This window comes from Mauremys reevesii, linkage group 1 (genome assembly GCF_016161935.1).
Source record: "Mauremys reevesii isolate NIE-2019 linkage group 1, ASM1616193v1, whole genome shotgun sequence".
Lineage (NCBI taxonomy): Eukaryota > Metazoa > Chordata > Testudines > Geoemydidae > Mauremys > Mauremys reevesii.
In genome coordinates, this window is record NC_052623.1 from 125,871,355 (window position 1) to 125,884,822 (window position 13,468).

The following is a 13,468-nucleotide window of genomic DNA, read 5'->3' on the forward strand; positions in this document are numbered from 1 at the left end:
GGCTCCCAGCTTTTCAAAGAAGTCAGGACTTGAAAGCAGGGGCATAGGTCATGCTGTGCCGGCAGTCCAGGGAGAGGATGCACTAGAATTTGATGTCGTCCCTTTGTTTTGCTCTCCTCCATCATTGGTGTAAAGGGTTGTATCCTCAGAAGATGTTCTTATAGCATGCTGGGTAGGTACTGAAGATGTAACCTCTATCCAAGACATAGATCATTAGCCATTCATGCCACTCTCGGAACATCTTACATGCTGTTACAGCTGTTGGAAGAGTATTTGTGGAGACCGTAAAATGTGACAAAGACATAACACCAGGTAAGCCCTGTATTGTTCACCAGTCAGACAGCAACAGGTCTGAAGCACTTTCCAGGTGTGCCTGATCATGTTGCTTTAATTAAGATGGCACAGTTGCCAAAGAAGTTTTACAAACTTTTACTAAGGCAGGGGTCACATAATATAATTGAAATATTCTCCCCTATAGTAGTGATGATCCTCATTCAATCTAAGCGTGGTGATACAGGCTACAACAGTTCCGTGTATGCAAGGATCCCTTTCAAAAGATCATTTTAAACAGGGATTGCTTATCAACTTGGAGAGAAGACTTTTTGATTTTTAATAACCTCACACCAGAAAGTGAGTTCTGTATGATACAAATTTTCAAAAGGAAGAGTGAACAGACTCCCCCCACCCGCCACTGTGCTACTGCATTAAACTGATTCTTGTAAGAGTTCTGCGTATCAACCACCTCCAAAGAATCATTGCTTAAAAAGTGAGAATTTTAATTAATTAGCCTTTATTTCCATAATTACTAATCACTCAATGCAATTTGATTTTTTTTCCTAGCAAAATTAAACTGTTAAAAAAATTATTCACAAAGCACCAGCAGGAACCTTCTTTTTATAAAGAGTAAGCAGGCAATTAATGCTTTTCTAATACATAAACAATCAATTTTTAAAAAATGTTTCTACAAAAAAAAAATCATGTTTTTTTAACCACCCTGACTAATATTTTGACAGATGAGGGAAAAACAGTTTGAATCAATCCAGTCTAAAATGATCACATCAGGTGAGGGATGCAGAGGGGTTTGTAAGACAATAAGTTTTTTTTTTTACATTGCAGGCTTTTTATCAAAGTATATAAAATTTTAGTCTAGAAAAATAAGTATGGACTGTATACAGTTATTGTGCTTGGAGACTGAAAATGTCAAAGCACCACCATTCAAAAGGCACAGGAAATACTGAAATACAGATTAGGGTATATTCCTTACAAGGGTTTTTCTCCTCTTAAGTTTATAGCTTAACTAGGTGCAAAAGTACTGCCACTAAAGTAAAAAGCAAGGGTCTCTCTCCACACTTAGTTGCTGGCCAGAGACTGATGGATAGGGGGCTGGAAGCAGCGCACATGTTCCACTGGTGTACCTTCTCCATCACCCGACTTCATGTACTTGTCCAAAATAGTAATTATCTCATTGTTCAGGATCTGGAATTTGCGAATTCTCTCAACCATTTTCTTCAAAGGCTGCAACGTCAAAAACATACATTCAGAAAAGAAGTTTTGAGATTAAAATCAGAACCAGCCTTTGATAAAACCAATGAGAGCAACTGCCTCAACCCAGTAGTCTTCTGCCAATTCAGCACTTCATGAACCAGTCTGGTTGACTCTGGCGATAAGTATGAGACAAAGTTTCTTGACACCTTAAATGACTGCCAATTTTAATTAAAGGCTCCACAGGTGAGCCTGACAATTACAGGCCAATCAACCTAACTTCAGTACCGGGCAAATTGGTTGAAACTAGAGTAAAGAACAGAATTGTCACACAGAGATGAATACAAGTTGTTGAGAAAGAGTCAACATGGTTTTTGTAAAGGGAAATCAGGCCTCACCAATCTACTAAAATTCTTTGAGGGGGTCAACAAGCAGGTGGACAAGGGGGATCCAGTGGATATAGTGTACTTAGATTTTCAGGAAGTCTTTGACAAGGTCCCTCACCAAAGGCTCCTAAGCAAAGTAAGCTGTCATGGGATAAGAGGGAAGGTCCTCTCCTGGATCAGTAACTGGTTAAAAGGTAGAAAAAGGGTAGGAATAAATGGTCAGTTTCAGAATAGAGAGAGGTAAATAGTGGTGTCTCCCAGGGGTCTGTACTGGGACCAGTGCTATTCAACAGAGTCATAAATGGGGCAAACAGTGAGGTGGCGAAATTTGTTGATGATTCAAAACTATTCAAGATAGGTAAGTCCACTGCAGACTGCGAAGAATTACAAAGGGATCTCACAAAACTGGGTGACTGGGCAACAAAATGGCAGATGAAATTCTATGTTGACAAATGCAAAGTAATGCACATTGGAAAACACAATCCCAACTATATATATATAAAACGATGGGGTCTAAAGTAGCTGTTACCACACAAGAAAGAGATCTTGGAGTCATTGTGGATAGTTCTCTGAAAACATCCAAGCAATGTGCAGCAGCAGCAAAAAAGCAAACAGAATGTTGGGAATCATTAAGAAAGGGATAGATAATAAGACAGAAAATATCATACTGCCTCTATATAGATCCATGGTATGCCCACATCTTGTATACTGCGTGCAGACTGAGTTGCCCTATGTCAAAAATGATGTATTGGAACTGGAAAAAGCACAGAAAAGAGACAGCTTCCATATGAGGAGAGATTAATAAAACTGGGATTTTACAGCTTGGAAAAGAGATGACTAAGGGGGTGGGGGTGGATATGATAGAGGTCCAGGAAATCATGACTGATGTGGAGAAAGTAAATAAGGAAGTGTTATTTACTCCTCATAATAAAAACTAGGGATCACTAAATTAATAGGCAGCAGATTTCGAACAAACAAACGGAAGTATTTCTTCACACAATGCACAGTCAACATCTGGAACTCTTTGCCAGAGGATGTTGTGAAGGCCAAGATTATAACAGGGTTCAAAAAAGAACTAGATAAGTTCCTGGAGGATAGGTCCATCAATGGTTATTAGCCAGGATGGGCAGGGATGGTGGCCCTAGTCTCTGTTTGCCAGAAGCTTGAAATGGGTGCCGGGATGGATCACTCAATGATCACCTGTTCTGTTCATCCCCTCTGGGGCACCTGGCATTGGCCACTGCCAAAAGGAGGATACTGGGGGCTGGATGGACCAGTGGTCTGACCCAGCATGGCCACCTTATGTAATGGAAGGAGGAAAGAGTGCCAACTCTCTTAAGTCTGCCCCAATGGTGGGGTCTGGTCTGGATAAGTTATGAAAGTTTCCCAACCAGTGGTAGATTAAAAAAGTCCACTTAAAATTTTGTTTTTAAAGCTCTACTTTGCTTATCAGAATTCCAGAAATAGGCCTTGGACATAGGGATTAGAACTTCAGTAGGACTAGCCCTGTTCTAAAGGTACGTATGTGCATCTAGATGGCACCATCTGTTTCATTAAATGTAAGAAAAACCCGTGTCACAATGAAAGGTAAAGGTTGGTTCAATTAAAATCCTAACCCTAACATAGGGTGCTACTAGCAAATGCTCTACTGCATAATCTTGGGCTTTGACTCCACTTTAAACAGTGATGGTTACAGATACCATGCCGCCGCATGCAAATAATTCCAGTTTTTTCATACAAGTCATTGCAATGTGTAGAAACCCAATGTTTTCAACATACCACATTCTTGATGACCTCATCTTTGCCATCATGCTTTTGTACTTTCAGTAAATGGTAGCAGAAATCCAACACATCAAAGCGACGCTGCTGTCCCAAAAGCACAATGATCATACAGCCAGCCCAGTGCAGCCCATCTCCAAAGCACTGTCTGTAATAGAGTACGAAGTCTATGATAATTGTGTATTTCACCTAAAACTCCTAAGAACCAGTTAGCATGAAATACTGAGTCATCAGACATTTTCTCTTCAAAAAATAGGAGTCTAAAAAACTATGTGTAAGGTGTTTTCTAGGCTGAGGTTTAAAACCCTGTCTTTTAGGATCATTTTCTATTTAATTAACAATGTTTAGAAACTGCAAGCACTAGAAATGCTAAAAATCTTTATCCAATTTTGAGTTCTTCCAAAAATATTTGCTCCCCATTACTCTGCAGCAGTGCTACTGTCACATTAATCAACAGAACAAACTGACAGTGCCACACCATCACATTTATTTGGTCTTTGTGGATTAAGGGAAGCAATGTCCTAAGACTTCCCATCAACACCTGGCCAATGACAGGCAAATTATAGCTCAATCTTTCCTTCTGAAAACTGACAAACATAATGCTAAAAACTAAAGAACTGAAGATTGCAGGACACTAACTTCTGAATGCTCATTCCTGCTGCTAACCCACAGAAAATAAGCAAGTACCTGATAAATTACTTGTAAAAGTTATTTTACTTAAATTCAGCAACTGTAGTGGGGTAAGCATCACTGGTGTTGAGAGGTGTATGCTAGGATCTATTCCTTATGGGACCTTTTATTATGTACCAACGTATTTAAAAAGACATGATTTTTAAAAGATACAATTAATATCTGTGTTCCTGTGCTAATAGGCCCTCTCAGTCCCTTGTTCTATGCTTGCCTCGCTGAACTATCTCAGAAATAAGAACACCAGCATTATGTTTTGTATCCCAACTTCTAGCTGGGAAATACAATGAAGTACTGTTGCAAACAAGTGCATAATTGGCAGCCTACGATACATACTCCACAGTAAACTCATGTGTTCCCACAGGAATGCAGTACACAAACTGCATCGCACTCCAGAGACGGTGAAACTCCACACATTCATCCACATGCATCACACCATTGCTGGGAAGGGGTCCACGCCAGATTGGGTCATCCAGGAAGGTCCGAATCCTGGTCAAGATGACCTCAAACATGGATAGGCCACAGCAGAGGCGTTCCTTGGTCAGCAAATCTCCTTCCCTTGCTATTGCAATTTGCTAAGATTGAGAGGAGGAAATAAAAAGTGAATGAAACAGCATTTCAGATTAGCTATGGGGGAGGTGTGGTTTCTGTTTGAAAGCCTTATATTAGTGCAGGACAAAGATGTATTAGGGTGATCTAAAAACACAGCAAAGAAAAACCAGTGGCTTGCCTGTGCCAGCCAGCTTGCAGGGCTCAGGCTGTAGGGCAGTTTAATAGCTGTGTAGACTTCTGGGCTCAGGCTGGAGCCCAAGCTCTGGGACTCTCCCACCCAGAAGTCTACACAGCAGTGAAACAGCCCCGCAGCCCAAGCCTTGTGAGCCCGAGTCGGCTGGCACGGGCCAGCCATGGGTTTTAATCTGCTGTGTGGACATACCCCAAGAGTACTGTAAGATAGTTTACCTGCGTGCCCCAATTCCAGTTCTGCACTTCGCCTTGGAGCAGATGCATTCGAGTGAACTCAGAATGGGTTGTTTAAACAAAAGTAGTATTACTAGCTGGGTCACTAGTTTTGACTTTTCTTTTTGAACCAGTGCTTTTAAGGTTTTACTACGTTCATGAATTCTCTTGGTGTCAAGGGTCAAGTGAAAGATGGAAGCCAGAAAACAACCACCATGAAATATCTGGGTTAATTTTTTCACCCACTCAACGGAAGAGAAGCTTTAAAGGCTAGCTGAGTGGAAAGGTCAGCTGCTGCTGTACTGCGCTGTGGTTTGCAAGGTTGTTTTTAACTGAAATGAGTCAGAAGATAAAAATTGGCGTGTTCAGTTGTCTGCTGGCAGGCCCAGGTAATGGCCCTTCCCTCACTTATTACTGACTCCCTGGCCTGCTGCTATCAGAGGCTGATGTGCTTCAAAGAGAGCATTAAGTGATCTGTACATCTGTAGTAAACTGAGATTTATAATCAATACTTGCTCTAGTGTACCAGCTTGTGCCCTCCCATTGTAAGCCCTCCGCGGTAGGGACCGGGTTGCTTGCTCAGCACAGCTCACCTAACTACCCATGGTGCTAAAAGTAGTCTGAACTCTATACTTCACAAAATTCCCTTTTGGCCCCCCAAATCCCTCTCTCTCAAGCAGAGTTTGTCAGCTGTTGAAGCAAATGGGGAATGAAACACACTCTTCAAGGACACAGGAGAACAGCCTCTGGACAGTAAGAGCAGCTCACTGACAAGGCATGGAGGAGGAAGAATGTTCTCTGTTGGTAATTCATTTTCCAGGAAAGCTCAGATCAAATAGAACAGTTGGTTTCCAAAAAGGTTCTGATTTTATCCAATTTGTTCACTGAATCACAAGAGAACAAATGACTTTTTTAAAAGGTCACAGAGCAAATCAGTTGCTTTTGGTGGAATTTGAACTGGGAGCCCCTTGGGTGCAAATCCTTTGCTTTACACATTATATCACAATAGTGTACATGGAAATTAACACTTTAATCCTCTCCCAAAACCTAAAATGTCACTTCTGCACTGTCCCAAACATTCAGACAATAAGCCACCTGTGCACACAAGCTGCTGACCAACTTTACTGAATCCATGGATTTACTAGAGGCCCTGTTGTGTGAACAATTTTTGTGTGACATTTGTAATTCTGACATGGTACTAATATAGTCAGGGTCTCAAGTTTCTTATGCACTTATATTTCTGCATAAAATGTCTGGGGCAAAAAATGTAAGACATTACCTGGGGTGTTCCTAATCTTTCAATCAGAGGAACAAGATGGAGTGGAGCATATTTTGATTCTAGTCTTTTCATTTTAGCATCAAGTCTTTCACCCTCTGAAAGAAAAAAAACCCCCACATTAGCCTTTAAAGTTAGGTGACTTCACTTTATAAACAATGAAAATTGCGGTACAGAAATTTGTGTTTTTATTACAGTTTATTTTTGTCACAGTAGGAGTTGTGTGTGTAAATTATTCCTTTGATAGGTAATTTCATTCAAAATGGCTTGCTTTTTCTTCAGTATGCATTTTATTTGATGCACAGTATCCATTGACAGGTTTATTCTTTTAACAATGTTACATTATACATTTGAGTTTAAAGAAATTAACTATACAGGCAAAAACTAGTAGTGAAACTCATTTTGTTATTAACTAGTTTCTGCCCTCAAAATAAGGCTTTTATGCTGTCTCTAACATACTTTGACTCCCACGCATACTAAGACTATTAAAATCACCGTTATCATATGCAAAATACTTGCCTCCAGAGGATGCGGTTATAATGAAGGTATTTTAGGTATGGAAAGGTTAAAAAAAACAAGCCCCAAAGCCTCACCACTGGTGAGCAGGAAATGTTCTCTGGTGAGTGGGTGAATAAAATTTGCAATGATCTGGTCTGGTGGCTGTCTACAGGGATCTGAGTAACTGCAATAAATCTGATAAGGCTCTTTCACTTTGTTATTTATGTGAATCCTATGAGCAGAGGCACAGATAGATCGGCTGCTGCTGGTAGTGGGGCAGAAGTAGGAAAAGAGGAAGACCAAAAAAAAAAAGTGTTAGAAGGATAAAATGGGGGAACAGAAGCAGCTCACCTTCCCGCAGTCAGGAAGGGGAGAAGAGAAGCTAGACTGGAAGGAACAAATCCTGCACGGCAATTCAGCAAAGCATTTAAGCATGTGAAAAGTCTGTCGCAACCATGCGTGTGGTTGTGCTTTGCTGGATCAGAGACAGTACTCAGCACCTTGCAGGATCCAGCCCTAAACCTCCCCATCCCCAAGTTTATTATGAACACCTACAAGCCAAGGCTGATATGAAGGATGGGACCTCATAACAAGTCCAGTATTCTCCAACCTCATCACCAAGTGGGGATGAGGCAGCGGTGGGCATATCACCAGTGTGCTGCACAGAGCGTTTTTGATCACCCCACCCCAGGGAGCCCTGGTTAATAGGCGTAGGCCTCCTGTTATTCTGTGTACTGTAACATTTTCAGGCTTGCAGATACTCAGGAATTTGCTGTCGTTGCAAATGAATAGTGCTTGTGTAAAGAAAGTGTCAGAATGATGAATTCACCAACAAGGAAGCAACATCGGGGGGTAATACTGCTAGAGGAAAAATGCTTGTCCAGCCCATACCTTTGACATGAACCCTTGGCAATATATTCTGGAATGGTGCAGCATGCAACAGGTCACACACTTCCTCTAGCGACTAGAACAAAAAGGAACAAGAAGCGTTTAGGAGTTAAAAAACAACAGCATGTCAAGGGCACCAAAATCTGCTTCTAAAACCATGTGGACATTCTATAACAAATAGTGGCTGACACCAGAGGGCACCAAGCACCTACAGTTAGAACAAAGGCATGGTGCTTTTGGCTCCCTCTTCACAGAAGTACTTGGCAGCAATTTGGCTTCTGCCGGTTACCTTGGATTCACAAAGAGTTACAGCAACTCTACTCCCACCCAGGACAGAGGCTATTTATTGAAAAGATGAATGCAGAATGATGAAGTTCTGTGTTAAAGTGGCAGACAGATCCTGTTTAGACACACACAAATGTGAACAAAGCAGGAAGTCATGTTTTTGTTTTTACCAACACTGTTCCCATAACCCATTATCACCCAGAAACATGTCTCCCAGAAAGAAAGTCTCAGACGCAGGAGACTAATGGCAAGGGGGTGGGGTGGGGGTGGGGTGTCCCAGCATGGAACATTTCAAATCTTTAAAATATAAAGAATAAAAAAAAAATTGTTTCACAAACGTTAAAAAATATCCATGAAGTTGGATGTGTTTGCTTCTGGAAATCCCTGTATGTTCTCAGTGTATGAAACAGACAAGAGCAGAAGCTGAGATAAGAGCTAGACTCATCTGAGGCCTCTTCAGAACAAAATTTGAGAAACAGTATGTTTTCATTTTTATATTTCATTGACATTAATGGTTTTAACAACCCCCAGAGAGGAGAGACGACTTCATGTTCCATGACTTATTTCAGTCAAACACAAGGATCTGGCCCTTTTCCAAGGAAATTAAATAATTTACCCACAGTGAGTAAAATTCTCTAACAGTCCATCTAATTAGATGCTGGTAGCAGTAGTAGTAGCAGCAGCAGTAGTGCACATTTACACTGTGGTAGCACCCAAAGGCCTAATTGGGACTGGAGCCTCATGGTACTACTGGGCACTGTACACACATAGATAAGAGGCAATCCCTGACCAGAGGTGTTACAATCTGAGAAAGACACAAGCAGATGAAGGGTAGGGCTCCGGGACACTAGAGGGTGTCACACACACAGTTGTTGCTTCTGTAGGTCAAGTACATTGCACAAACCAGGGGTGCCTTGGATCTCTCCTTGCCCTCCTTCCCTCACAAAAACCTACAAGCAAATACATTCGATGAAGAACTGGCACAGCTTTGTTAGTGACAGGTTTTTGCGTTTTTAATGGGCGGAGAAGAATGGCAATAGTGGGGAAATTAGAGTAATGGAGCAGGAAAAATAAGGAGGAGAGAGACAGTCATAACATCTTTGCCTGCTGATGGGCAGACAATAACACAGTCATCATGGCAAAGGTTAGCCTAAGGAGGGCTGTATGGATAGTGTCAGGGAGCTGTTCCCCCATGCATAAAGGGCAATGTGGGTAGCATGAAGGTGCTTATGGGGAAGGTTGACTGGTGGGCGGTAAAGGCTGGGAATGCGGCCAGAGCAATGGAGGGGGATAGTCAATCAGCTACGTAGGATGAGGCTACGTTGCAAAGGTAGACAAGAAGTTTTTGTGAACTGGAGAGGAGAAAAAGGAGCCAGAGAAGGGATTCAAGAGAGGGGTGCTGTGGTCAGAACAAAGAGCCAGGAAGATCTTAGCAGTAGCATTTTAAATGGTCTATCTGAATGTTGCAGTAGTCAAGGCCAAATGAGTCTTTAGACCCGCTTTGGCTTTCGGAATTAGGAAGTAACAGGAACAGAACCCTTTTCCTCTCAAGTGAAAGGGAACCTCCTTCACAGCTTCCACCTGAAGGAGGGATTGGACTTCTTACTCCAACAGGCGCTCATGAGACGGGTCTCTGAAGCGGGACGGGGAGGGGGGATGGAAAGATGGGGTGGACAGGAACTGGATGGTGTAACCCAGTTCTATTGTGCTGAAAACCCAGCAGTCTTAGGTGATCTGGGTCCAGGTATCCAGGAAATAAGAAAGGCGGTTGGAAAATGGGGGTAGCTGCATCTAGTGCAGGGAGGATTGCGATACTGATCTCGAGTATCTAGTCAAAATGAGTGCTTTGATGACTTGAGGTGCCTGGGAGCCAACTGCGTAGGGCCCGTTGAGGAAGATTGCGGAGGGGATCTGCAATCTTCTTCCACTGTCCTCATCCCCCAATGGTCTGATCTGATGAGGGACCACACCAGGCTGAAATAGGAGAGTCATCTGAAAACAAGGTGGGGGGTGAGGGGGGGGGAGGGCAGGATCTGGTATGGGAACTGATAGAACACCCTCAAGTGCCTCTTCAAAAAAATTCTACTTGGGGCCTCCTGGATATCTGTGTGAGCCTGGTAATGAGGCTGAGGTGGAAGATGGCAGTTGCATGTGCTCATAACCTCTGCCCATTTCTTAAACAGGTCTTGGCGAGGCGGCAGAGCCAAGAAGCAGACCAGGTGCAGAGGTCTTAAGTGCTTTCCCTAAGGTGCTGGGGCATAGAAGCCCAGGGACCTGATGGTGGCTCTAGAATCTTTCAGGCCATGGAAATTTGCATCTGTCTGCTCAAAGAGGGAAGTTCCCTCAAATAGAAGGTCCTCAATGGACTGCAGAACCTCCGGTGGTAGTCCCGAGGACTGGAGCCAAGAGCACCTGTGCGTGCTAGCAGCCATGTCAGCTGCATCTTCCCTTTCTCCACCAGAGTGGAGAATTCCTGTCTGGACTCCTGCAGCAGCCTATAGTTGTACCACCCAAGTAAGGCCTTTCTGGTTGGAGATGTGGAGTTGTAACCCACCAGTAGCATAAATCTTTTTACCAAACAGGTCCAGTTTCTTTGAGGCCTTCAGGTTTTTTTTTGGGGGGGGGGGCAGGGGGAGGGGTCACACCTTGCAGCCCTTTCCTCTCTCTTTCATTGGCTGCTGCAACCACAAGGGACCCAGGAGGGGGGTAGGAATATAGGTGTCCATACTACTTGACGGGAACATAGTACTTTTCTCTACTCTTTTTGAAGTGGGGGAGCAGAGAGGATGGGGTCTGCCATAGGGACCTGACTGGACCCATAACAGCCTCATTGAGGGGTAGGGCCACCTTTGGCGGGGCCGCTACAGCCAAGATGTTGATCAGGCTGTGTGAGGACTCTTTAAGCACCTCCACTTCCAGCCACCCTTTCCAATAGCTCCCGTTAAGCTCTAAAATCATCCTGCAATACCGAGCCACTTGGCCCCAACACAGCTTTGTCTGGGGAGGAGAAGGCCTGCATTGGCAATGGGCCTTTTTCCTCTTCTTCTGCACCGACCATATCATGCAGCCCCAAGTCCTGAGTATTGGTACCAGGCTTGGTACTGGAGCCCAGGTTGGGTGCCAGATGGTGGGGCAGAGGGGCCCTTCTCTCAGATGCCACTGAGTACAAATGACTGGAAGGCAGTCCCGATACCGGGGGGAAATCCAACAGATTCCAAAAAGGCCACTGCCCACTGGGCCAGGCACCTGGAGGAGTACCCACACTGGGATACAATGGACTGTAGGTAGTGTACTGGTATTGGCCCCTTGGTTGAGTGCAGGACTCCACCTCTGACTCTGAGGACAATTTGGCTTGAGGGGACCATGGAGGGATGGTACCCCTCACTTCCGTCAGCCAGTGCCAAGGGAACGGTGCTGGAGCAGGGGAGTCTTCGCTAACATCAGCAGGTCGGTTGCCCTCTGGTCGGTACCAGTGCTGGATAGGAGCTCAGGGCAACATGCCTCCTTCTGCTTGATGACCTTGCCGGTGCCAGAACTTGCCCCCCCAGTGTCGGCGGAACTAGAAGAGCCATCAGGTCCCTGACTATTGCAAATGTCTCTGGGGCAGACGGCACTGCGATCCTGCTGGTGCCACAATGTCCACTTGGTGTCAGAGGATGGTGCTTCACTGGACTCAACGGCACTTGTGAGCAGAGTGGAGTCGATGGTGCTGCTTGCAGGCATAGAGGTCTGAATGCAGCTTCCATTAGGATGGACCTTAGCTTAGCCTCCCTGTCCTTTTTTGTATGAGGCTTGAACTGGCAGCAGATCTGGCAACGCTCTCATATGTGAGCCTCCCTGAGACACTTCAAACACCTGAAGTGTGGGTTGCTCACTGGCATGGGCGTGTCGCAGGAGGTGCAGGGTCTGAAGCCCAGATATTGGGGCATGCCCGGCCCCAAAGGCAGAGGATGTCCTTCTAAATAAGTAGGGATTTAAGTATATAACACTCTTACTAAAAGAGATAAACTGAAGGTAACAACTTGTGAAAGGACGGAATAACAGAACCACCGATGAATGCCTTGCCAAGGCAAGAGAAGTTGTTCCAGTGACCATCACAGGCGGCAAGAAAGAACCGAGAGGGCACGGGGCCGGCTGGGCCCCTTATTACTGCCGCATGAGCATGTGGCACCAGAGGGCGCTAGAGCCGGCCTGACGGATCCCATTGAGGGGAAATTCTATGGCGACTGTGCACACAGCGTGCGCGCACCTAACGTGGAATGGACATGAGCAAGCACTCAAAGAAGAACAAGGTCTTATAATTGAAAGTGTCAGATAAATTTAACTAGAAGGGTCACCACCAGTGACACCTAAAACATTTTCCCCTTTGTACTGCCTTGTATCCACCTGTGGGTCACAAAGTAGCACATAATTTAACATAAACATAAACATAATTTAACCTCACAACATCCCTGTTTTTATCCAAAAAGATAAAGAGAGACTTGGTCACACAGCAAGTCTTTGGCCCAGATCGCCTTAGCTCCCACACCGTACATCCTGTTTTACGTTATCTAAGAACATAAGAAGGCCATACTGGGTCAAACCACTGGTCCATCCAGCCCAGTATCCTGTCTTCCGACTGTGGCCAATGCCAGGTGGTTTAGAGGGAATGAAGAGAACAGGCAATCATCAAGTGATCCATCCCCTGTCGCCCATTGCCAGCTTCTGGCAAACAGAGGCTAGGGATACTCAGAGCATGGGGTTGCATCCGGGCCCATCCTAGTAATAGCCTTTGATGGATCTATCGTCCTTGAACTTATTTAGTTCTTTTTTGAATCCTGTTATATAGTTTTGGCCTTCACAACATCCTCTGGCAATTTAAAATATAAAAATAAAAAAGTGTTTGAGTTGCATTGCAGCCTTGGCAGATATACTGCCTGGCCCTCAGCTAGTACTTAATAGTGATGTTGTATTACATTGCGTACTTAAAAACATCTAGGAGCTCACTGATGAAGTCTGTTGTGCCAGTTCACTCTGTTCTTGAGTTAAATATAGAGCCACATAAATTCTTGATATGCTAATGTTTGTGTTTCTAAAGAGAAAAAAACAGCTCTCATTTTCTTTGTCATCTAGTTATTTGTTACACAAACTCTGAGTTTAAAAAACAAATGGAATATTCCATATGTGATCCCCCTTTCCCCTACCAATCTGTCCTGTCCACACAGGCGTATAGGAATTTAACAGAAATTCA

The 13,468-nt window shown here is 44.0% G+C and overlaps 1 protein-coding gene across 5 annotated transcripts in view; it reads right to left on the reverse strand.

Moving 5' to 3' along the window:
* Window positions 1–755: 755 nt before the first annotated feature.
* Window positions 756–13,468, reverse strand: part of CYFIP1 (cytoplasmic FMR1 interacting protein 1) — a 128,380-nt gene continuing 115,667 nt past the window's right edge. For 4 of the 5 annotated variants that reach the window (XM_039525732.1, XM_039525711.1, XM_039525720.1 and 1 more), the window contains exons 27-31: window positions 7,957–8,029; window positions 6,571–6,665; window positions 4,671–4,909; window positions 3,648–3,795; window positions 1,351–1,515 (exon numbers count right to left, since the gene is read on the reverse strand). In XM_039525732.1, the coding sequence (XP_039381666.1) occupies window positions 1,351–1,515; window positions 3,648–3,795; window positions 4,671–4,909; window positions 6,571–6,665; window positions 7,957–8,029 (720 nt within the window). Of the gene's footprint in view, window positions 1,516–3,647; window positions 3,796–4,670; window positions 4,910–6,570; window positions 6,666–7,956; window positions 8,030–13,468 lie in introns of all 5 variants that reach the window. The other variant, XM_039525704.1, reaches the window with a different exon arrangement.